At 37.2% G+C, this 25,472-nt stretch overlaps 1 protein-coding gene across 2 annotated transcripts in view; it reads right to left on the bottom strand.

Annotated features, from left to right (window-relative positions):
* The window catches only part of PRKN (parkin RBR E3 ubiquitin protein ligase), a 683,121-nt gene that overhangs the window by 102,993 nt on the left and 554,656 nt on the right, over positions 1-25,472 (bottom strand). Inside the window, exons 8-9 of one of the 2 annotated variants that reach the window (XM_068185225.1) lie at positions 18,921-18,982; positions 7,318-7,467 (exon numbers count right to left, since the gene is read on the bottom strand). In XM_068185225.1, the coding sequence (XP_068041326.1) occupies positions 7,318-7,467; positions 18,921-18,982 (212 nt within the window). The remainder of the gene's footprint in view (positions 1-7,317; positions 7,468-18,920; positions 18,983-25,472) is intronic. The other variant, XM_068185226.1, reaches the window with a different exon arrangement.

The raw sequence follows: 25,472 nt of genomic DNA, 5'->3' as shown, positions 1-25,472 counted from the left end.
CAACTCTGGCACAGAATATCAAGTCTGTGACAACAAGCCCTGAGAGAAAGTTTTGACTTTCCTTTAAATTCAGTGATCAATTTATCCTGACCTGAGCATGACAGCGTGATACACTCAATGGGCACCTAAAAGCAGGAATCTCTCCAAAGAAGGCACTTTTTTTTGGAAGTCTTTTTCCACATCTATGTGCTAAAATCAGTTTAGGGTAAGCTGTGGATATTCAATTATGCACATTTTTGCATTGCATCTACTGCAAAATGCTGTTCTCTTTCCACAGATGAAGAAAATGGAAGCCCAGGCATCTTTGGCTCTGGAATCTAAATACTGAAAAAGTGACAAAGTTGAGTATCCCTAATTTGTATCCAAAACCCCAGTTTGGTATCCCTAATATGAAAATCCCTTGCACCCTTTCAGGGGATTGTCTGATCTAACAGTTTACAAGGACTAAGGGTTAGCTGATAAATCCTAAAATCAGCTACTGATGTGATTTTTAAACCCACCTGCTATTTTATCTCACCGCTCCTTTTAAAAGGGGTCTCAAATGCTTGCAACTTCAGCTCATTCCTATTTCAGACAAATTGGTGAAATTAAGAGCATTTATCTTTTGCAAAACAATTGTTACAAATCCCAGTCTGAGCTGGTTTACATTCACAGACATCAGTTTTATCCTCTCTAGTTCCTAGGTCTGTGTGTCCAGTTTAGATTATCTTTACAAGCAAGAACTTGATTTTATCCTAGTTTTCTTGAATACAATTTCCCTGACTCAAATACAGTGTTATTCCTATATCTGTGATAGCTCTAGATTACAGAGAACATCATCTTGCAGCCTCTTTTGGGTAACTACCTCTTTTCTCTGCTTCCTTGATCCTGTCTTAGAACACATATGACAGATTTTAAATGATTTTAAATTTTACCAGGTAGGCCACAGAATAATAAGTCAAGCAAAAACAACTGAAGACACTGCACTTTAAATTTGCAATGTGTAAGTACAAAGCCATCTTCCAGATGTCTGCATGATGCAGAAGTCAGGTAAAAGCTGTAACCTACATAAATCAAGGGATATAGAATTTTATCACATGATATAAGTCATCCCATAGTATTCTGAACATCTAGCAGATATAACTAATGAAATTTCAGTTTTAGCTCACATAGAGTGGAAGAGACTCGCATATTTTCTAACTGTATTTTTCTAGCTAATATTTCATTATTTGGGATGTAAAGGTTTAAAAAGCAGTTATTCTACTATTAAACCAAGTGCAAGCAATTGATTTGTTTTCTGTATAAAAAGTATTTATTTTCTTTTGCTAGTCCTGTGAACTAATGTGATCCATATTATTAAAATTGGAAACATTCTCTAGATTGCTTTATCCACTCACTGCTAACAGCTGAGTTTCATATCAGATTAATGAATTGCCCTCTGCTGCAAGACATGGGCGATGGAAATAATGCACCTTGGCAGCAATACATAGCTGGTTAATTGCAGTGTGCAATTCTGATGTAAACACTTTATTAAAATATTAACATTCTACATCTTAAAAAGCCTCATACTTTTACAGTTAATTTTAACCTATATAAAACAGTACCAAAAAAAAACAAACCCATAAATGCAAAAAGAATTCTGGTCAGCCTGTCATATTTTAGCAACTGAACAACTTGCTCAGCTACTGAAGCATAATGTGTCAACAAGATGGAATTCCACTTTCTAAAGGCTAGAGTGCCCACTCAATAGAAGAAAGCAATACATGATTACTGCTTAGAGCTTGTGGTGCAGTGCTAGCAGCTCAACATTTAGCAATAATAGAAAATGTCTGTCTCATTTTCATTCCCATTGAAAACACTCCCTATACAATATTATGAAACACTCCTGCTGTGAGTTGGTTTCTTAATTGCAGCAATATCTTCAGCTATTTCCTTTTCCATGGTCACACCTTTCTGGTGAATTCTCTTAAAAGCAAAAATTTAATGACATACGGAACAAGGACAGATTCCTGAAATGTAATAACTAGGAGTAACCCTTCAATTTTGTGACAGCTACTAGATAGCAGCAATCACCTATTTCCATTTTAGTGTTTTGCAAATGATATAAAGGTCTCAAGGTCTTTTATTTTCTGAATGATTCCTCTGTTTTTCAAAACTGTGGAGCCTCTGTTTTCTGCTTCTGCTTCAAATTCCACTTCCACCTTAAAACTAAGGGGAAAATCCAGATCATTGTACAAACAGCCCTTTTTCACCCATGACCTTTTATTCATCTGATTATAAAATTGAAAATATTTTTTTCAGTGCAAGTACCTTCAAAGGTTGTCTTGAATTACCACTACTCATCTTGACTGCCTTTATATCTCAAATTATTTTAGAAGTTGCCTATTTTCTCTTTATATACATTGAACATTCTCCTGGTACTACTAACAAAAAAACAATGAACATGTCCTGAACCACACATTTAGACCTATATCTTAGTTTGAAAATAAAGTCTTTGAGGTTAGTCAGACTTTTAAACATTTTGATCAGATACTATATATGGAATAACATGATAAAACCAGACTTAAGAGGGAGAGGAATTAGAGAAAGTCCATGTTGATCATGACAATGCATTGCATTAAAATTGAATTGCATTGAACTTTGTAATAAAAGATTTATAACTTCCAGATGTGGAAACTGTTTTTTACTTCAAAAACTCTTGTGCACTTTCACATATATGAAACAGTATATTTGTAAGCTGGTTCTGATTCCAGAGGAAGTACAGGTGCATTCGCCTAGTACTTCAACTGGCAAATAAAAGCCTAAATGAAACAACTCCAGAAGTTTAGAAGGACATACACAAGTAACAATATCATCATTTGAATTATCAGAATTAAGTGGATAAGAACTCATTGCTTGGAATTTTTATAATTCACATTTGTCCCCTCAAAACAAAAGATTTTCCCCAATTGTTTGGGGTTTGCCTACATGCAAATCACTTGGTTTAACAAAGACATTACTGAAAATGAAATGCGTCTGCTAGGACATGCATGAACGCATGATGATGAATCACAAAAACCCCAACTTTGCAAACAACAGGAATATGTATTGCACTTCTCATGTAACTATTTTAGTGTCCTTTATCCTATTAAGCGTACTGAAAAGGCAGACAATTATTAATCCTACAAATATGGTGCAATTGCTTTTGACATGTGCTTCCTTAGCCATGGAAGAAGAATGCAAGAAGAAATCAATGAGAAAAAATTGCTGGGTAGACTGAAATTGCCTTAGGGATTTTGTTTTATTTAATACAACAGCCTAGGAATTCTATTTATAAGGAAGAAATGGTATTTATATCTATTGATTTCTTTTCCAGGGACCTCTTGTAGTCTGCAGCCATAAAATTTCACCTGTCCTAGATGGGAACACATCTCTTGATGTTCTTCAATGCACTATGTTTATGGAACAGCACATAGGGTGTAAAAGTGATTAAATAACCCCAAATTCTGTGCTCCCTTTGCAAAGCTATAAAATTTACTTTATCATTGCACATGTAATACACTACATTTGAGTACCCACTTGCAGATTGGAGTTTCACATTAAGGGATCTCAAAGAAGAACAATAAAAACATCAATTAGGACAGCTTATTCCAAAGGCCTTTAAAATTGTCACCCAGACCTTCGTATAGTTTAGCGTGGTCTCAGGACCTCAATGAAACTTCAAAAGTCCAGTCTCCTAGCCAGGGATTATCAAACAACAGCCAGTCTGTGGAAATATTCTTCTTTGTGCTTATATTTGCTATGCCAGGAATGGATAAACTCAAAAGGAAAAGACCAGCAGAGGCTTTGTCTCCACTATCCTGTATCTCCCTTCTTACCCCATTTCAAGGGATAGGTCAACTGATATTGCATGCTGCAAAACATTTACCATTGTTGCTTCACAATGTACCATCGTGGAGCAAAATCTGGGATACAGTTCCACATCAGTAGGTTATCATCCCACTGAAAGATACTGACAAAGAACATTTTGCAAGGCAACTGAGCTGTATGTGTAGAAACCAAGGTGCACTTCTTAACAAACAAGTTGTATTTTCCCTTTTGAAGATCTATTCTAACCTGTTTTTAACTCCAAGCGTCTTTAATGTGTGGTAAATAATATGCCAGTATAATATAAAACAAGACAAAAATGTTTTATTCATAAAGCTTTTGTATGTCTTGTTTACCACAGCTTTTCCTGTACTAGGCCAGCTGGTACAATATGTACTATCTACTATGTTTTTTTGCTGTTTTCTAGTATTAAATATGTCAGGATTTTATAGCTGAGCAATAGAAGTTAGTAACATAAGTCTGATGCATAGTAATGAAGGTAGAATTGTGTATAATGGTAATATCTTAGTAAATCAATTAATAAGTTTATGGTGAATAATTAAAAATATGAAATATTAGACATCAGTAGAGTCAGTCAGTGGTACCAAAATATGGCTTTAGGTGAAGACTATCTATAATCATTAAAAGGATATCTGCATGCTTCTATTCAGTCAAAATAAAACTTTTCTCTTGTTTGTTTTTTTTTTTTTTTTTGTCTGAAAGTAGGCATTTACCAGACTGTTTCTAGGCCTGCATGTTGCTGTTTCCAAATTTCCTGAGACAAAGCAAAATCCATCTTTTAACTTTACCAAAGGCCCTTTTAGTAAGTTATATGCATTCTCCTGGAGATTCACATTTACCTTTGATACCAATGGCAGTTCCTCTGCAAAAGAGATTCTAGTTTCTCATTCTACGTAACAGAGAAAGAGACCGAGGAATCCAAAATGTCTGCATCCTAGCCTGGCTCAGTCACCTGTTCATTTTTCATTATTCTTTCATTTTTGGTCATAGTGCTTATATGTTTGTGACTGCCTCACACAGTTATCTCTCCGAATGTCAGAATGTTTATTTTGCTTCATTACCTAGTGGCTAGCTTATTCTCTTTTTGGTTCCTTTGCTTTTGTAAAATGGCTGATGAAACCCCTTCTCACTCACTGTCTCGACTTTCTCTTGACCACCTGTCCTTCCTCTCTCCCCTGAGTAATTTCCTCAGCAAATCAAAATCCTCAGCTACTTGACAGTCGTTAGCTACTCTAACATGCCAATTCAGACCTGAACAACCAATTTGTTCAGTTCAATAGGCAACTATTTCTCTGCAAGGGCTTTTGTGTGAATAACAGACCACTGATGTTGGATATAACTTCTGCTGTTATCAATATGAAATTTAACCAAGGACGGAGGTTCGAACACCCCAAAAGAGATTCTACATTAAGAATGATGTAGATATTCAAAAAGAATCTCCAGATTCACACTACTTTCCTTATTTCTTTGCTTACCATTTTCAGCAAGGAATGCATTTCTAATCTAAGATGTACAGGTTAAGTATTGCAAGACATCTTTTGCAGTTTTTTTTTGATGTATAATAGGGTCATTCTTCATCTCGGGCCTTTCTTTGGGCTTGTAAATCATGCACACACTCATGAGGGAATACTGAGCTCTAAAATGGATCTTCCTGGATTCCATAAAAATTAGTGGAAGGCCTTTACACTGAATAAGGTCAGGTTTTGACTGGGAAAAACCACATCACAGTTTAAGAATAGGAAGCACTGAATATGACTTCATAAAATAGAGTAAAAATAAATAGCTTTTCCAACTGTCTTGGTGTCCTTGCAGGTGGATCTTTACCTTTAGCCAACTTTATCACCAGCATTTGAATTCAGTGCTAGGACCCTCACCACAGGAAGTCTGTGACAAATCCTCCTTGAGGTTACCATTTTTTAGGGTGCAAAGAAAGATTCAAATTCATATATTTTTACTCTGTTCCATTATGGATTATGAGGAAGGACCTTACTGTTACCAAAATATGGCTTCCAGACCAGCCTCCTGCTTCTCATTTCAGCCTAAGTGAATTGTGCCCTGTAATGCTCAAGACGTCACATAATTCAAAACAAAGGGTGAGCTTACGCTCAAGGCTGCAGATCTGATCACTACCAAGCACAGTGCGGAGTCTTTAGAAGGAAACAGAGCAGTTTGCTAAACCAGGCAATATATCAATCCTTTACACTTTATTTACACAGCATTTGCAGATGCAGAATGATGATGAATGAAGCTGCAAAATACAGTGTGATTTTCATCACTTCCAGGCAGAGACCTGAATAAAAAATTACTTGTGATTTTATCTTTTTTAACCAATTCCTAATAGTTAATCCAGAGGCATTTCCTTTTGTTTATGTAGTCATGTTTCTTATTACTTTCCCAGATTCTGCTTTATTTTATAGCTCCATGTCTGCTCAGTGAATTTGGGCAGTACTCTGTTTTACATGCACCACTGCATGGACAGATAGAAAGTCTTACCAAGGTCGACAGATGCTAAACTACTCAAAGAGGACAAGTTACTGCGACTTCCTAGTTCACAAAACTATTATTCTTCTATGGTATCAGTTTGGGCAATATCAAAACTGCAATAAAAAGTGCATTTTCCACAAGAAAGACAGCAGAAAGGGCATCCTAGTATTTTACAAATAAATATATTTTATCTTCTCTCATAGTGTTCGTGGAATTCTGCCATAATGCCAACTATGGAAAGAGTCACATAGTCCAAACACCAGTTAGTCGCTGACTGAACCTTTAATAGGTTCTTTTATATATAGATTTATCTCTATGTACATCTATTTCCCCCAAAGCTTGATTCTTGTCAAGTACTTGCTTTTTCTACTGCCAAAAATGTCAATGGTTCATATTATGAGATTTCTTCGCAAAAATATTTTCAAGTTTCATCTAATTTTGATTTCCATAAATCCACCATTAATTGTTCATTCCCCTTGCTTAAAATAAATTTTTATGAGTAAACAAATATATTTCTATATTTATTCTCATGATGTATTTTAACGTGCACAAGCAATACCACTACAGTGTCACAAACAGGCTATTCTATCTCTCCTTCTTCTGTCAAAAATTGAATATGATAATGAATGGTTTGCTTAAGATCCTGTTCATTTGTGCTGAGTTCTAGGAGAAGAAAATGAGTGCATTTGGATTTTCATTTGCACAGTTCAATTTCTTACTGTAACTATTCAGCAACTTCTTAAACCAAATAAAGCAAAGAATTATGGAATGGACACATTCTACATGATGAAGTCATCATTCCTAAGCCATTGCGCTATATTTAAATTGCTTATTGAGCTGCATTAACCCGCTCTGGTGGGAACAGCAATTCAGAGTCACTGTCTGAAAAGATAAAAAAGTCAACCACACTTCCCTCCTCTGTCTTAGCGTTTGTTGTACGATATCAATTATTTCCCACACCACTAAAAGGAAAATGTAGGTTCTTACCCCACAGCCTATTCCATTGCCTGGTTCACATACGATTCTCCTCAGCCCTGGCTCAGGAAGCAGACCTGCCCCACAGCCTGGGGTTGGACACAGCACTCCTCCCATCTGCAGCACACATTCCTCGGCCCCATAGCGCTGGTAGCGATTGTACTGCAACACAACAGAACACACTGGTGTTAAACTCCTGGCAGCATGCAAAGAAAACTCCCAAATATTTGAGTTTGTCTCTATCCCACATAACCCAGTCAATTGTCCTAATGTCTCACATGCTAAGTTCAGGTTATTTGTCAAAAGTCTAAAACTTTGCAGTGCTATTAAATGGGGTGTCACTCTGCTCCAACTCACATCATGTACATAGTTTTCTGGCTTACAGCCATTTGCATCACCAGAAGAATGTGTGGGATATTAAAATCAAGAAAACAGCAGACTGTTTCTGTAAGTAACATCAAATACACTTATATTACTATAAAAATATTGTAAACATCATAAAAATAGTCCAACAGAGAAATGATAAATGCTGTATACAGATTGACGAGAACACACAAAAACCCCCCTTCAGGGATCTATAGCTAGAAGAAGTGTAATGTTTTAGACCTTAAGGGCTGTAAAAATTTGCCTAGGCAACTTTATTTTAAAAGCAAGCTGATCATTAAACTGATCAGCAGAATAACTCTCTTATATGCATTTATTTCAGTGATAGATGTATTTTTTTCCTGTGTCTCCCATGAAATTTTCTTTAGTTTTTTCACTTTTCATTTAATTCCTCCCTGATAACCTAAAAGGCCATGGAAATGCCCCAATTATAATGATGAGGACACTGACACAAAGCAGTATTAAGTAACATGCTCAGTGTATGCTCATTGACAAAAATGCCTGCTCTAAAATGACTGATGTCAGTGAAATAACTTTCCCATGTCTAATTTACCCTGCTTTCAGCCAGAGATAAGCTGAGCTAGTACAAATCATACTGTGTACATGTAAATCACATCCACTCTAGGTGTCTGTGTTGGTGCAGTTCCACACCAGTAGCTGTATAACCACTGTAAACCAGGCTTCAGTTTCACCTATAAATCTGCTCTACTGTGGAAGGAAATAAATGAAAGCATTTGGTCCTAACAGCCCCAAAGAAAACAGGCAAATCCAAAATGCCAAAGAGGAAGGGAGTAGGTATGAATTTTCTCCGTCAGTAGACTTTATGGTGTGCTAAAAAAACAAAATAGAACTTTATGTTACATCACTCACAACAATATTTAGTGCTTCATAAGATTTTATCCCATAATAGCTCATGAAAATCCTGTTCCCTTTTTTGGGAGGAGAACAAACAAAAAATTCTTTCTCCAATCCGCACCCTTCTCCAAAGAAATCTTTCGAGCAAAATGGAAGCTTTAGGACCAATACCTCATACACACAGCATACAAAAAAGAATTTTAAATTTCAAAGAAGGCTCTACATCTTTTGGGTACATTTCAGAAGATTCTTCTGCAAATGTTGTCATAACATGTCTGGTTAAACTGGTTTCTTAAAATAATATTAGAGTTCTTAAAAGACTATAACATATAGATACAAAAGTTTGCATCACAGAAAAAAAATCATCCCAAACTTAAAGTATCCAACTTTGTTAATTAACAAAAAATCCAAACAACCCCTGAAAAGAAAAGCAAAATCTAAAAGGACAAAAAGACTTCAAAATATCTTTCAGTGTATGAATGAAATTCTGACTTAAGACTCTTGTATTTGGAAAATAATAGTATTTTGAGAAATGTGCAAGATGTGTCTGCAGCCTCCTTGAATGTGGGAGCTCAAGAAGTCAACTGGTGCTTTCCTGTGTTATTATTATGCTTGAACCCAGAGTAATGCCATAAATATTTGATATTGGATGCTTCCACTACATACCTGTTGAGTGCTCTGAGTCATTTGGCTGGCCTTTATAGAAATATAGGTAACCATAGCTCCAAAACTCTCTAGCAGCCTAATTTTTCTTCAGGGCACAGACTGGACCTGAAAGGTGAGGATGGTGATTGTCTTACCCTATTAAGAGGGAACTTTGTGCTGCATGTGGGATTGTTAACAGCTTCTCATTAAGAAGGCAAACACTAGTGACACTGCAGCTGAGGTTCTGTCAGCATTTACATTAAAAATTCTCAGTAGAAAAAAAAAGAGAATATACTTTCCAGCCATTAACTTAGCCTAAAAGGGCATGAATAGATTCCTCTAATTTCCTTTTTGTATTTTTTTTTTTTTTAATTTAACTTGTTAGGGAGAGATACAGAATGTAAATGTCCAGTTTACCTACTGGCAAGGTGGACAGCAACATTGTTTTCTGTCCATCAAATTTAACATTTTATACTGGTTCAGCACAGGACTCATTCCAAATTGGTATGGCACCCTCCCCAGTGATTTTCATACTATAACAGCCAGAAAAATGATCCAGAAAAGATCCTGCTAAATTCATTTGCATATCTTGATATCTAGTTACTAGCCAGTTTTCTACCTTCAAAGTCAGGATACATTTATGTCATTTTCCAATTTCTCTTTCCTTGTGTCCTGCTCAATTAAAACCCAGCAACTAACTGAAACACAAAGTAGCAGAACATATACATGTTTGCTGCCATAGCAAAAGCTACACAACATATGTGGATTTATAGTCTTTATTCAGTGATGTGAAACAAAGTGATTCACTTTACATTAAGGGTGCATTTATAAAAAATTTGTACAGGACCAAAACTATTGTCATGAATTATTAATTAACTATTTGCATATAGTGACAGACCATATCTATTAAAGACATTTTTTCCTATACACCACAGCCATACATATCATACTGGACTCATGTAACCAACATCCATTAATCAAGTCAATTTTCAGGAGCCCTTAAATGTCTTTGGACATGACGTGTTTTGATCGTATGTCTGAACGAGATACTTATGGATATTACAGCACACAACACCCACTGGTTTACTTCACCTTTTAACTGGAGACCTAACGTAGAATTCATTTAATTTAGTTTGAATTTCCACAGTGATGATGCCTATAGTTGCACAGGTTGTGAAGACTTTTATAATCAACAGGAGAGATGGGATGTAATTCATCTTTACTCCTTAGATTTGTACCTCTGCATAAGAACTGAGAGCTCAAGTGCCATGTCTTTTTAAAAATAATGAGAGATTAGACAACTTCCTAGATAATGTCACCTGAAATTAAGTGACTCTTACAGTAGCTGGTTTAGTTCCAATAATTCTGATCCTAACTCACTTGCCCTAAGCTACTTTTAAAACCAAGGTTTAGGTATCTAAATAGCTTAGACAGTGAACAACCTCACAGAATTTTAGCTCATCTAAAATTAAACATCTAGCCTAAACAAGGATCCAAGTGAATGAGCAGAAATAAGATCTCAAGGAGGGCATTTATCCTGACTTACACATGATGTCTAAGATAGGTAAGATCAATCACCCTATGGAAGTGCTGTGGCTGAAACTGAGAAAACTAACTTAGGCTAGATATCTAACACATAAAGAGCTGTCACTGAAAGATGAATCTAACTCTTCTGTCCATTCAAAGTATTTCACAGTATCTATTACTCAATTTTTATCAGTGTGCCTCCTATTTAGAGATGCACTCATCATGTGTATAGTTGTTCTACATGCTACAAGGAGGAAAGTATCTCCAATTATTTTTAGGAAAAACCTTTCACAAAGTATTATCTATGGGAAACTTGATGGAACTGGCATTCATGGCACCTGATTTCATTCCTGGCAGCAGCATAACCATCCTGTGGCTTTCAGGTAAGCAATTTAATCTATGCCTCTCATCAGTTCCCCATTTGTAAAGAGGAAGAATGATACTTGCTGATTTCAATGTACTGTTAAGAGGCAAAACCATTAATAGTCATGAAGATATCAAATGCTATGGTAATGAGTGGCATAAAATTACACAGGAATCACCAGCCATCAGATGCTAGAAAGCAGCTTCCAGACAAAGCATGTCAGGCATTTATGTGCTACTGTAATAAGGTCCTCAGAAATACATGGCAGTAAATAGTTGCTGGATTCCCCCAGAACTATATATATTTCAATGCCTGTTTGGAAAAAACCCCATAGCTTCATAAATACAATGTATTCTAAAACATTGGTGCTAAGATAGCTAAAGGTATACGAGCAAGGTAGCTGAAAAACATTCTGTTTGTTTTCTGAAAACTACATCCCTTTGTGAACCTTCCCCTCAAATTGTGAATTGTACCAGTCAGCCCAAATCTATACTTTTCAAGGAATAAAATTTGGAGTGGTAAAAGCTCTACTTATAAGCCCTACTTATGGTATTTTGACCATAGAACGAAGTTCTTTTGTATAATCTTTGTTAGTAAAGATTTGTCAGGGCCTTTAGATTATAGATTATAGTATGACATAGACAGGGAGGCTGGATAATTATAACCATGTATTCCTTGCTCTCTGCTTTCCAGGTTGGGATGGTTTCCCTTGAGTCTTAGAATAATACTGGGGTTTTAAGCAGTGGAAATTCAATCACTTGATGTTGTAAATCAAGGGTAATATAAATGAAATCTCTGGGTTGACACAGGAATAACAGGTTAATTACAGATTGCAGTCTTTTCAGTTACGTTGAGATTCAGATACTAAAACAGAATTGAAATGCACCCGAATGCACAAAACTCCTGCAAAACACACTTCATGAACACAGTGATTCCTGGCTGTGTCAATTAATTTACAAATTATGATCTAATATCATAGAATTATAGAATGGTTTGTGTTGGAAGGAATCTTAAAGGTCATTTATTGCAATCCAAATTGTGCCACATCACGTATGCCTTGAGCCGTTTTAATTTTGCTTTTACACTTTGGGTATTGTTTTCTTTATTTTCCTTTCCCCCCTGCCCCCCCCCCCCCCCCCCCCCCCCCACATCTAAAAGCAGCTGCTCAGTAGCAGCCTTGCAGACAACTTTGGACAAAAGTATAACAGTAGATGTAAAGCCCAAATCTCTGAAACGTAATTCAATTACTTGTTTCTTTAACTGCATGTAAGAGTCTCACAGGAAAGCAAATCTACTTTCTGGAGTCAGATTGTTTTTACTGCTCCTATAAATCAAATAACCATCTGTGTGTTTCAAAATTAGATTGTGGAGGCTATTAGTCCATAGTGTAGACTAAGCACTTTATTTATATGCCTTATGCACGTACAAAAACTTCAAGAATTAGTTCCATTATGTAATTAGGCAACTTACAGTACGAAACCAGTGAACCAGTAGTACTCCTTGGACTAGTAAAAATACATACAAATGTGTCATCTAAAATAGAGATTAAAAAGTGATGAACTGACATAGCTGTCCATGGAGCACCCCTAATTTATTTTTCCTGAGTTTTCTGGCTTCTCTGCTATCCCCTGATCAAATTGAAAGAGCAAGTTCAGAGGATCAGCTCCTTGTTACCACAGGAGCACCCAAGGAGACAAGAAAGACAACTACTTCTAGAGGGCGGGAATTTGCCTGACTGCAGAGTCATGGAAAAGTGGGTACAAACAGTTTGAAGAAAACAGCTTAGAGGTAAGAACAACTTAGAGGTAAGAAACCTCTAACTGTATCAGTGCACCACAATTCACAGACAAAACTAAACTGGAGTAGAGATGGGGAGAAAAAAAGAAAGATTGCAGTTAGTGGAATGATATGAAAGCAAGCACAAGGTGATGAATATGAAAATAGAGAATACAGAACAGAGGATACTGGAGCAGGTTGTGTTGGAAACCAAACTAAATATACAAGGGGCAATACGATACAATGACAAAAGGGGAACGAGCACAGTGTACAGGTTAGCACTGTATTTACAAACTACTGGAAGTTTGTGGTCTTCCAGCAGGTATTTGGGGCATCAGGCTGAATAGACTGAATACCAGAGATAAGCATTCAGTTTCTTCTGACTCTGGTGGAGCTCAAAGGCACAGTCCTCTTCCTGCTACAAGGAACAGCCATCAAAGCTGTAATTGATGCAAGGAAATCTGTTTAGCTGATTCTGCTGTAAACTGTGGAACTTCATTTCATTGAAGTGGATACTGGCTCCCAATTCTCAGGTCAGAAGAGTGAGCACATACATATTTCCTGAAAGCATATCAAAGCTATCCAAGGGATAGAAGAAGTCCTAACTTCCAGGTGTACCCGAGATCATGAACACTGGGGTTCAAATCTTCACTCTGAAATAAATAAAAGCTAGGTGGAAGAGAAATTTGAATTCTATATAAAATGACACATTTTTTTGATTTTGACATAAAAAAATCCTTTAAATTGGTTTTAACTAAGTACCTTCTACTTTCTTTCTCTTCATTCTTTATTTCAGCTGTTGAAACAAAAATAAATGACTTTCACTTGCCTACTGTACAATAAGTTCAAAAAGTGTAAGAATGTAGAGATATCCTGCTTATGACAAGAACTTAAAGGCTAAAGTTGTCATAATCCAGAAGAGACAAAACGGAGGGATTTTCGTGAATGCAAATTACCTCTGAGTTAGGGAAGAAGGAGGTGAGGAGACATTCCAGGCAGGTATAGCATAGGAATTAAAGAGAGGCACATCGCTAATCATATGAAGTTGCAAGACTATCAAGTTTGTTGTGAAGTTCCAGCTATTACAAAAAAAGGTGGTGCAAAGTCGTTCAAGAGTTAAATGCAGTAGCTCAGTCTTAGAGAGCAAGTGTTGAGACTGTGGTGACAAATCCAAAAGGTGACCCAAATGAGATGGAGACAAAAGAGATATTAGATGGGCAAAACCTGAGAGATGTGTGTAGGTATCACTTACACTGAGCAGTAGCTGAAGCCAGGGGACTGGGTGGGAAGCAGCAGAGGTGTAAGAACGACACTTGTAAAGATAAAGGTTTTGGAATACTAACAGAATAGTTTTGGCTTACTAATTATGAATGGGAGAAATCATCCAGTGAAAATTTATTTTTTTCTTTAACAGATTAGAATTACTGAGATGTAGCTTATAGTTCTTCCAAGTGTAGTTATCAAAAAATCTTAACCCAGAAATACTTCAGAAGCCCTTTGTTGATCATATTTGACAGTTTCCTGTACTAAAATCAGCTGATTAATTGGAATTGTCATATAGCATTACTTTTGCCTGAATGCGTAAATATATATCAATTACTTTAAGACTGACTTTACATGAATATTCAGTAGCATGCATTTGAAAAAAAAATCCTCTGGCAAGTATTGCAATTAAAAAAAAAAAAAAATCAACCTTGTCATATCCACACATTGTATATAAAATCCTTCCACACCTCAACTAATGTTAAATGATCTCTGTGTCATTTCATACTTGATTTCTGTATCTCCTAAAGTTACAGCTCACTGAGAAAACTAGCACAAGCCCACATCTCCTTTGAGGAGCATGGGGACACGCATCTGCAGATTTTCAAAACAGGGTATTCTAGGGTATTCCTTTGCAAAAGTTTTCCCTATTTGACAAGGAAATGTGGGAGAAAAACCCAACCCCTCCAAAACCAAACCAAAATCCTACAAAAAAATCCCAACCAACCAAACAACCCCCTCCTCCACAAATGGTCCCCATTCAGGCTTGCTCAGATTCCAGGGATATAAATGTTCACAACAGTTCTAAAAAAAAAGTGAGCAGTAATATGAGTTTCAGTAGCAGCTGATAGGAGAGATCTGTTAAAATTGATCGTTCCCCTGTCAAAATATCAAGGAACTGGCCAATACATTCTGCAAAGTTGTCAGAGCAGATGATGTAACAGAGAAGCGCGGCTATACATTACTTAGCAGCTTCCTTTGCTGCCACTAGGAAGTCATCTGCTTCATCTGCGCTGTGACCTGTTGGGGGCACTCAGGTATAGCAGCAGATTGCTTGCTCTTATGTTATTTGTTTTCTCTTCCAGCCTTCAGATGTAGCTGCTATTTTATTAATGAATCACAATATTCCATTTAAACAATTAAACAAGATTTTTTTTTTTTATCACTATGGGGACAGGAGGGAAGTTTCTCATAGAGTCATTAGGGAGACTCCATAACAGTTCACTGCAAGTCATCTTGCTATGCTGGTACATTGTGGTGGTTATACTTGGAGTGTTTTCTCTGCTGTCTCTGGCATTGGCTTGTAGAATTACCTACCTTCCACTGTATTTGAACAGAGCCCATATTTGGTGCATTTTTAGCATATATTTGTAAGCAGCTTGGATTATCACCACTTGTAGAAACATTTACTTGCAGAGACAGGCAGCCTGACAGGGCAAATGGCTACTGCAGGAGATTTTCTTACATTGTGCTATTTTTCAACAGCTCCTCACTTACTAAATCTTTCAATCCTATCCTGGCTGTATCTCAGCTATTTAAGAAATGGAAGAATTAGCCAGGAGATTGGGCTGCACCCATTAAGTTAGAGGAAGTATATGGATTATGAAAAGTGACAGCAAATTGCAAGAGAAAGCTCAGCAGAGCTTTGGGCATTTAGAAAGCTTCAGGCTTCACCCTTCACCTGGGACTCAATGTGCAGGAGACTCTTTTTTGTCTTGTTCAAACCTTTGTGGACTGGGCGAGTCTGTGACAAGGGGGCTCAAAAGAAACCAGACAAAGCTGCTTCTGGAGACTCTTCGTGGGTCAGACTCTCTGGCACCATCTCAAAGAGTCAAGTATCAAGTGAGGCACCAATCTGTGGCTGTATTTGTGTTGCATTTTCAGTCAATTACGCTGGAAGCTGGCTTTATGTGTTAGGTTAGGTAACCACAATGCATATCATGTACCTGGGAAGCTTGTACTCTTCTATTTCAGCATGCAGACTACGATTGTGTCTTTCCATAAAGTCCAAAACCGATTCCCTCTTTAAAAACTATCTTATTGCCACCGGCTAAACCTTAAAAGATAGACTTTCCACCTAGAATAAATTTCCCATAATGTATGTTCCTAACAGAACAGAAGACATGGAAATTTTACATGTCCAGGAGACTACCAAGACGTCTGATTATTTGAACAAGAGTCTTATTATTATACAACTCCTTTAAGAAAATATTAATCATCCACTCTTCACACTCCTATTTCTCAGCATTAATTTTTCATTAATGCTTACATTTATATAAAGATATTTCAGATAGTCAGGCAGACATATGTTTTCAAGACGTTTGATCCTGAAAGCCACTCAAAACCTTTCTTTCCTAATGACATCAACAAATGTTACATATGGTAAGTATTTACATTTATATGAGCATTTATATGGTCAGTTTATTTATATTTTTATTTACAGGAAACAAATGCTCAGTGAAGAAAAGAGGGACACCAGGGGTTTTTTTGCCTGAACGCTGAGGAAGGGGAGACATGCAACATAGGAATCATGCTGGTGCTGGTGGAGTGGTGGAATGGAAAGAGGCTTGGAATATTTTGTCTTTCACTACTGAGAAGTATAATAGGATCTAAAGTCTGCAAGTGATTTGTAAACAAAGAATAAATGCTTTTCTAGGCAATATACTGCAGTTTAAACAAGAATTAATCCAAAAAAGTCATGTAATGTGTATTCTAAAGTAGATCAGAACAGATTATCACAATAGTCCATTCTGCTTTTATAATCTAGCCTTAAATACATAAGCACTTTAAAAATAAATCAAGATTGGGTATGAAGCAGGAACATGTCCCTATTTCTCTTTGGCTATTGCTTGGAATGGAAGAAAATATATGATGGTCTGCAATACTAAAATTGTAAGGAGCCTGAATAAAACAGTCTTATAATTTAATGTGAACTTTTTCTTTCTAGTAGGCATAACAGAAAAAGAAACATTTTAGATATTTTTAAAAAGCAAATATCTAACTAAATAAATATAAGAAATAAATAGATAGTTATATGAATAAGGACTTTGCCTGTAATTCCTTAATTTCTTCATTTAGATGTATTTTTTTTTTCTCTTGGTTTTGCACCAATTTATTTCCTGACTATCAAAGTGTGTGCTAACTTCAAACAAAAGCTACTGTGGTCTTCAGTAGACTCATAATAACAATGCTTTTGTAGGGAGAGAATATATTTACAACAATCCTTATAAATGTATGGGCTAATGGAATAATTCAAGCCTCACGACAATGATCACTATTTGCAAAGAAAGTCCATCAGTTAAATATTGCTCTGTCAGTGATCATTAGTCAGGCTAAAGGCCACAACTCCATTCTAGGGCTTTTCCAGGGGAGTTGTCAGGTCTCTCTGATTCAGTCCTCTCTCTCATACTTGCAGCTTTTTGGTTAAGCTGTTCCTTACTTTTCCTCCAAATTTCTCCTTCTGTCCAACTCTTCATAGACTGCTTAGCTTTACATCTTCACACAGCTTAAGTGCAGACCTTCCTTTATTTACCAGTCTCTTCAGGAAGCATCTCTATTTGGTCTTTCCCTTCCAGCCCTTGGTGCAGGCTCCTTGTCAGACCCTGGTTTCTACTCCCAGCCACTTCCATAACACCCCCATCTCTTCATTCCACCCAAGTTTCATCTCACTCTGCCCTCTTTTTGTCAGGTAGTTCTAATCAGTCTCTTGACCCCATCAATCCTGGTTATAATTTAATTTATTTTCTCTTCCTATGTCCTCAATCTCATCATATTCCTGCTTCCAGTATCTCTTGCTAAGGCAAAGCTGAGTCCCTGAGAAGCATAACTTGTGACTCTCTATAACAGCTGAAGTGGGGGGCTGGTGGAGGAAAATTTGAAGTCTAGAAATTGTAATAGCAGCCACAATTGTAATAAAAAAGGGGAGATTGACAGGGAAAGGAGAAGCAACAGGATGTTCTTGACAATACAATCTAATTTTAAAATGATGAAACAAGACTTTGAATTAACATCTCAGGAGTTGCTCCTACCTCTGTCACAGCCCTCATACAATCTTGTGCAAGTCCCTTGGTGCCAGGTTCATTAAAAGATGTAGATAGTGTCATGTACAACACACTAATGCTGGGCTTTCAGCCCCTTGGTCCCTAGCATCTGCAGCTCTGTGTCATGCAGTCAGGCTTTGTAGCCACTACCTTAGGAGTGACACTTCAGAGAAAAAGACAACTTGAATTTCAGAAGAATTGAGTGTATGAAAATTCAACTTGTCTCTCAAAATTTAAGGCCCTTTCTCAATACCTCTGTATGTTAATTTCATTATTGACAAAATAATAACTGACCTTCTTGTGAGTGTTGTAATGCATACTTCATTTATACTTTCCTAAGGTCCCTCTACAGAAATAGATTTCTGAATGCAAAACACAGCTATAATTATGAGAAACAATCTTTTAAAGCAGAAAAAAGGACACACAAAGGGAGGGATAATGTCATGAGTAGCTGTAAGTACCAATCCCGTAGTCAGATTTTTTGTCTGTCTGCTGCTTTAGAGAGTCTGTTTACTGCTGTAGTCAAAAGCTGAAAAACTGTGGCAGGTAGCATCTGTACCAATTAATAACCTGTCAAGGCTGACGGATAGAATGAAAAAAAACCCAACTCTCACATATAACTCTTGTCTAGTTTTTCCCCCCACATTTCAGGTCTTTGAGGGTCATGAGATACACTCTGTTTCCCTGGAGAGAGATAAAACTGTCTCATTAGCGTCTATCTTTCATGACATTAAGATGCTGCCTTTGAGATGCTAACTCACCTGTTCTTCTCCCAGAATCCTGAAGTGATGAAGTTCTTTAATCAAGGAATCTGGACAGCCAGCTGTTGGAAAGAAACAAAAATAGGCATTTTAGAGCTTCCTGTCAGTGCAGTTTCAGCATAAGACACATAGATGCAGAGATGATAGAATAATACAGATTACCTTAGCTAAAGAAGATTAGAAAGATTAGCCATGGCTCTGCAGGCACCAGAATACTGAAAACCATCTATCAAATAATCCTTCCACATTTCTGAGCATGCTACCAAGAACACTTAGAAAGGTTATATTCCAAATATTTTAGCCCTTTCCCCAAAGGACTACAAACAAAAGCAAGATGAAAAGGGCAGCACTGTCTGCCAGATACTGCCAACCCTTCGTATAAGCCAAAAAGCCTGTTAAAAGAGGATCTCACATCAAAACATTGGAGCTGCCCAAAGCTGAATTCTGATTCACACAACAGGTTTGGACTCATTTCTAAGAATAATACATGCTTTCCCTGATTCTCTGAAGGATTTAATAGGCCCCACAGATCGCTTTAATTTTAGCTGTCACAAGTATAACCCATTTCACATATATGTGGCTGTTACCCCCTGGTGTTAAAACACAAACCAGGAACACAGGCAGAGAGGACTGATTTACCAGAATTTTGCAATGAGATTAATTTTCCATCACTACAAACTTTCACATCTGTACCAGCCAGTAAGAAAGAATATGTCTTGCTAGCTGCCATGCACTCTAGTGATCTGTTCAGACTGTGGCTACCTTCCTGGCAATGAAGTCCAAGGCTGCTGTACACTACTTTTGTAAGTGACTTTTGTACACTACCAGACTAATTCCTGACAAGGGATGAAAGAGCAGACTGTGAGAACTATCTGGGCTTTGTTCTTTTTACCATAAATTGAAGCATCTCTTTGTGAACAGAGAGAATTTCTTAAAAGGAATTAAGAGCATAGTTCCTCCCAGAAAATGGGAGGAACCATGGTCTTTATCAACCTGGTTTTCTGCTGACACTACTACAAATAGTTACCTTTCACTCTTAATGACTGCCATTAAATGAATACAAATGAAATTGGATGTAACTATCAGGAAGTCTCCACCAGCACCATAGTTTCACTTAAGGCCATTGAGACATGGCCTACACTCACACTTTCTGTTGGCATAGCTGTCTTAGGGATGCAGAAGGAAAAGACTACACTTGAAAGCAACATAACTAAAAAGGCAAAAAATGAACAATAGACATAGAATACAATTACACTCGTACAAGTCTTGTATTTGCATAATTTTTCCACTTTGGGAACTGATTTAATGTTACTGAAGTCAACATTTTACTGGTGAACGTTTCATCTTCATTCCAAGGAGGAATAGGTGAAGAATGCACCATCTAGGTAAGGCAAGGTTTGAAGTTGGCCCAGGTTTAAGTATATAGTAAAAATTGCCTATTAATGAATTGTCTCTTACTAAATATTAGTATTTCTTCACATTTAATGAAACCTATGATATTCTTACAGGCTTTTTTTCACCCACGTCTTCCTCAGGCACAAGGGTATTCACATATTTGGATATGTGTTTTAGGTCCAAGTGATTACTTCTTAATCAGATTTTATTTTCCACAACTTCTAGAACCACAACCTGTGTATCACTTTTAAATTTCTTTTCTCATTTTCTTCATGCTGCTTATTCTTTCTCAATGCACTTAATTGTCCTTGCTACTCCTACCACAGAATCACTGCTACACAGCACTTTCTTGTGTTCTCACTGGGGTTTACATCTCCATCCAACTCTGTCTCACTAACTTCTTGACCTGAGCCCTGAGTTGTAGTCCAGAACTGTTGTCTTTGTGTCTCAAATCAAAACTTATTGTATAAAATATGGTTCCTGTCCCTTAGCCTCAAGTTCTTACATAACTAGCAATATATTTTGTGATTTTGCCCGAAAATACCTGCATTGATTGCATACTGCCATAGGAATTTCTAAGTGTAGAGGATAATTTTGATTTCATGTAATACTGCCTGTTAATTTTTGACAGATGTTAGCTTTAGAACACCAACTAAACTGCATTCTGCCTTTTGGAGTCCTTACAGCTTCTACTTCAATCAAGTATTTCTTTCTTCCCTCTTATCCTTTCCAATTTATTGTCCACTAAACTCCTTAAAATTGGAAGGTTTCCTTTTTCTTCCCTAGCAAGAACTTTTTCACTCCATTCTCCTTGAAATATTTCTGGAGTACTTTTTTTATCCCCCAGAAATTCATCCTATTCTGCCCTCACACATAAATTATATGATCTCCCCTTTATGAACTCCTTGCATGCTCTCTTTCTTCCATCCAAGCTGGGGATGAGTGGATTAAGAGCAACCAGGCCAAGAAGAACCTGGAGGTGCTGGGGGTGAGCGGCTGGACATAAGCTAGCAAGGAGAACTTGCAGCCCAGAAACCAAATATGTGCTGAGCTGCATCCAAAGCAGTGTGGGCAGCAGGGCCAGGGAGAGGATTGTGCCCCTCTGCTCTGCTCTGGTGAGATTCCACCTACAGTGCTGCATCCAGTTCTAGGGTCCTCAGAACATCAGAAGGATGTGGTTGTGTTGGAGTGGATCCAGAGCAAGGTCATCAAGATCAGAGGGCTGGAGCACCTGCCCTATTAGGGAAGGTGAGAGAACTGGGATTGTTCAGCCTGGAAAACAGAAGGCTTAGGGGAGATATTATACCAGGCTTCCAGAACTTGGTGGGGGTTTATAAGAAAGATAGGGACAAACTATTTAGTAGAGTCTATGGCGAAAGGACAAAGGGCAATGGTTTTAAAGTGCAGGAGGGTTGATTTAGATTAGATATAAGAAATAAGTGGTTTTATGGTGAGGGCGGTGAAACACTGGAATGGGTTGCCCCATTCAAGGTAAGGCTGGACAGGGCTCTTAAAAACCTGACCTAGTTGAAGGTGTTGCTGCTTATTGTAGGGGAGCTGGACTAGATAACATTTAAATGTCCCTTCTAACTCAAACTATTCTATGATTCTATGAAAAACATGCATGTTTAAGTGTTACTAGTCATCCACTGCTGCATGCTCTTCCAAATGCAATATTTTGTATAGTCTGTTTTTCAGAAACTTGCCCTACCTAGTTTTCAATCTTTTCATAGTTCAGATTTTCGCTGGATCTTGCTTAGCTGAATATACAACAGATCCTGATGTTACTAGCAAAGAGAGAGAGCTTGAAACCTATGTCACTGTTGGCATGATTCTTTCCAGCAATGAGTTCAGAAATGTCAAATGCATACAATATTGAATTATACTGACACATCTTAACAGTCTGCTGTCTGTAAGAAGTCATCTCAGATTGTCACCTTTCAGAAGCAATAATTTCAGGAAAAAAAAAAGAAATATTTTCTTTTTTTCTTTTTAAATATTTCAGGGCATATTTCTAATATTTCCTATTTCTATTTTTAATTTCTTCTTTTCTGTAAGTGGACCTTTGTAAAACATGTTCTAACACTGTAACCTATTTTTACCAAATATCTGTGAGTTTTGAAAAAGTCTTGGATTATGTGAAATTCCTGCACTGTGACTAGAGACAAACGTGATGGCAAATAACCATCTCATAAATAAAACATAAAGAGACTTAAAAAAACCCCTCCCTGCTCAAAATGATTAAGAACTATTTTTATCTCACCCATGAGTTCCTCCATATATCCACCAACATATTAGTGTATCTGAAAACACACATGGAACCTTGATAATTATTAGTAGTTAAGTACAGCACCTGATGGGTTCACTGGCAAACTGTACACACCAAACATTTATAGAAAAATGTATTTTCTAAGCCTTTGATGTGAAACTAGCACATGCCAAATGACATAAATAAACTGTGCTTTACAGATTTCTGCTATTTTCCATAGAATTAGTTGAGGACTAGATTTTATGCCCTCTGTCCTACAGAACCCGTTAATGGTCTCAACAATTACCAAAAATTTTCACTTCCCTCTTCCCAATTATTACTTGAAAAGTACAAGCCTTCATGAAATTTCCACAGACATAAACCAAACAATAGGAATATTTAAAAAATAGTCAATAATAATTACACCTAAGAGTGTTGAAAGGAAACAGTGCAAAAACATGGACAACTGGCTTCAATCAGAAGCCAAAACTCAGGATTGAGGACACCTGCAGACTGATAAAATGGAAGCTAAATTGCTTATTTGTTGCCTCTTTGAGCTCACATTCAAACCTATGTGATTCATATGTTCTCAGTTGCAGTGACTGCTACAGGTTCTTGCTAGCTATGATGGCAGAGCAAGACATAAGAAATATAAAACTGATGCAAATATTTAATACTTTTATACCACTTTTAACTCTGTCATAGTTCCACTGACGTCAGAGCAATCAGATACATAAAATTAATTTGATGTTTTAGGAATGAGCCTAAGTCTAAGCAGGAAAATAATGAAGGGATGATGCCCAGTTCAAAGGACCAACAACTTTATAAAGTCACAAGTAATTTCTTTGCATCTATTTAAAGTTTTGTTACTTAAATTTAAGCTTTTTATTTGCTTCAACACATTCCATCATACACCAGTTTACTTGTTTTAATAATTTTGTTATGTGATTCCCATATTGCTTTATAATTTAACTCCAAATGCTGTACTTATGAATGAAAGGTGCATTTAAAGCTACAGAAATGTGTAGCTGTAAACTTGCAATTTACATTGCGGTATTCTCTTCATAAACATATTTTTAATCTGTTCATATAAGTACATGTATCTCCAAGAGAAGAATAAAGAAGCAAGATTTAGGAAGGATGGTTTGATGTCTCCTAACATCATAAATACCCTGATTTCAACTGGTCTGAACCCACATTTTCAACTACACTTGTAATTAAACTATGATTCTAACTACTATGAATTTAATTACTCAAATCTTCACATATTTTTTCTCAGACAGAATTAGCTTCTGCTTTTTATTTTTTTTCTTTAAGTTATCATTACGACTTATGTTCTTCAGAGAGAAGGCAAAGGAAAAATTAAACCAAGCCTTTAACGTTGCATAAAATAGCAACATGGAAGCAAAATATGACAGCTGCTACAAAGAGAGCCAACTGAGAGGTAACATGAGTGTTGGTGCCCTAATGGCACCTCCAGCCCTGCCTGTCCCAGCCAGGACCCCATGTCAGCCCCTGCCTCACCCACCTGCAGCTGGGCTGATGTCCAGGTGATGTCTCCACAGGCCCATCCCCAGGGAGGTGCCCAGTGCCTGCAGCAGGGGCTCTCCCAGTGCTCCTGTCTGCCAGCACCTGGATGGAGGTGCCCTGGCTGAATCACTCAGAGGCCAAAGAAAATCACAAAATGCCCTCACTGACCACAGTTACAAGCAAATGTATCTCCACTGCAGGGTTGTGAGCTACATCTTCTACCACAGGTTTGCAGTATTATTTCCTGATTTGCATTTGAGATTTCATCTTTCCCCAAACAGCATAGTTGTGTGAGGTTCATTTCAATACATTTAAGCATCAAAATGTCGGCTATATGAGTCTAATATATTCCTTGAATGCTTCCTTTATAGTTGATAGAAGGAATACATGCTTTCACAGGCTAATTCCCACCATCCAAGACAGGCACAAAAAAAAATCCCCTTATTTCCATTAAGTGAGGAGTTTAAGGTGACTTGGCAAGATTTACACAAGTAACTTTTAGACTTTTTAAGTTAGAATATTTGAATTTCACTCAACAGCTGCAATTCCAATAATTTCTACACATGCTTAACATTGGAGCATGTAAAGTGTAAATTTCCCCCTCACATTTAGCTCCATGCTAGCTAAGCATTTACATTATGAGCACAGTGCAACTTCCATTTCTCTCACTTAGAGTTTATGTCTGCATCAACACTTGTTAATTCTGAAAAGTACATCCCTTTTGTGGGCTCTGAACATAACCATGCACGAATATCTATCAACGTCCTTCAAAGGATATCTTTTCACAGTGCTAATTGCTAAACCGAGCTTGCCACTGGAAAACATTTTAAATACTTGAGAATAACCACTTCATGCTTAGAAAATTAATGGATATGTTAGCTTCTTTTTTCCTGACTTTAGCATAGGTATTAAAAATGTTCTGTATTCAAAAACATAATCCTAAAAATCTGGCCGTGCAGCGCTCTAATGGCAGGACTTGCAATACAGCAACAGTTATATATATACAGGGAAGTGCAAGCTGGCCTGCCATGCATGCACAGGAAGGAAAGGTGGCTAGGGAATCCTGCAGCTCAGAGGTGCTTGTTACAGCAGTGTGCATCCAGAACACAGCCAGCCTCAGTTACAGTGGGACAGTGACTGGGACTCCTGGTGTGAGTACAAGTTACTCAGCACAGCACAGACATCACTGTTGAGTGAGCAGCAGTGGCAGGAAGAGCACAGCCCTGCACTGAGTATAACAGCAATGGGAGTGGAAACAGAGCAGTCAGAAAGCTGGGCTCAGACTAGACTTTCACACAGAACTTAACAGGTTTGGAGTCCCATAACTAGTGTGCATTAATTCGTTACATCACTTTCCCAGTCTCCTCCAAATTGTTCAA

The sequence above is a fragment of the Anomalospiza imberbis genome, chromosome 3 (assembly GCF_031753505.1).
Source record: "Anomalospiza imberbis isolate Cuckoo-Finch-1a 21T00152 chromosome 3, ASM3175350v1, whole genome shotgun sequence".
NCBI classification, from domain to species: Eukaryota; Metazoa; Chordata; class Aves; order Passeriformes; family Viduidae; genus Anomalospiza; species Anomalospiza imberbis.
The sequence above is the reverse complement of the archived record's forward strand: the minus strand, read 5'-3'. Positions and strand labels throughout refer to the sequence as shown.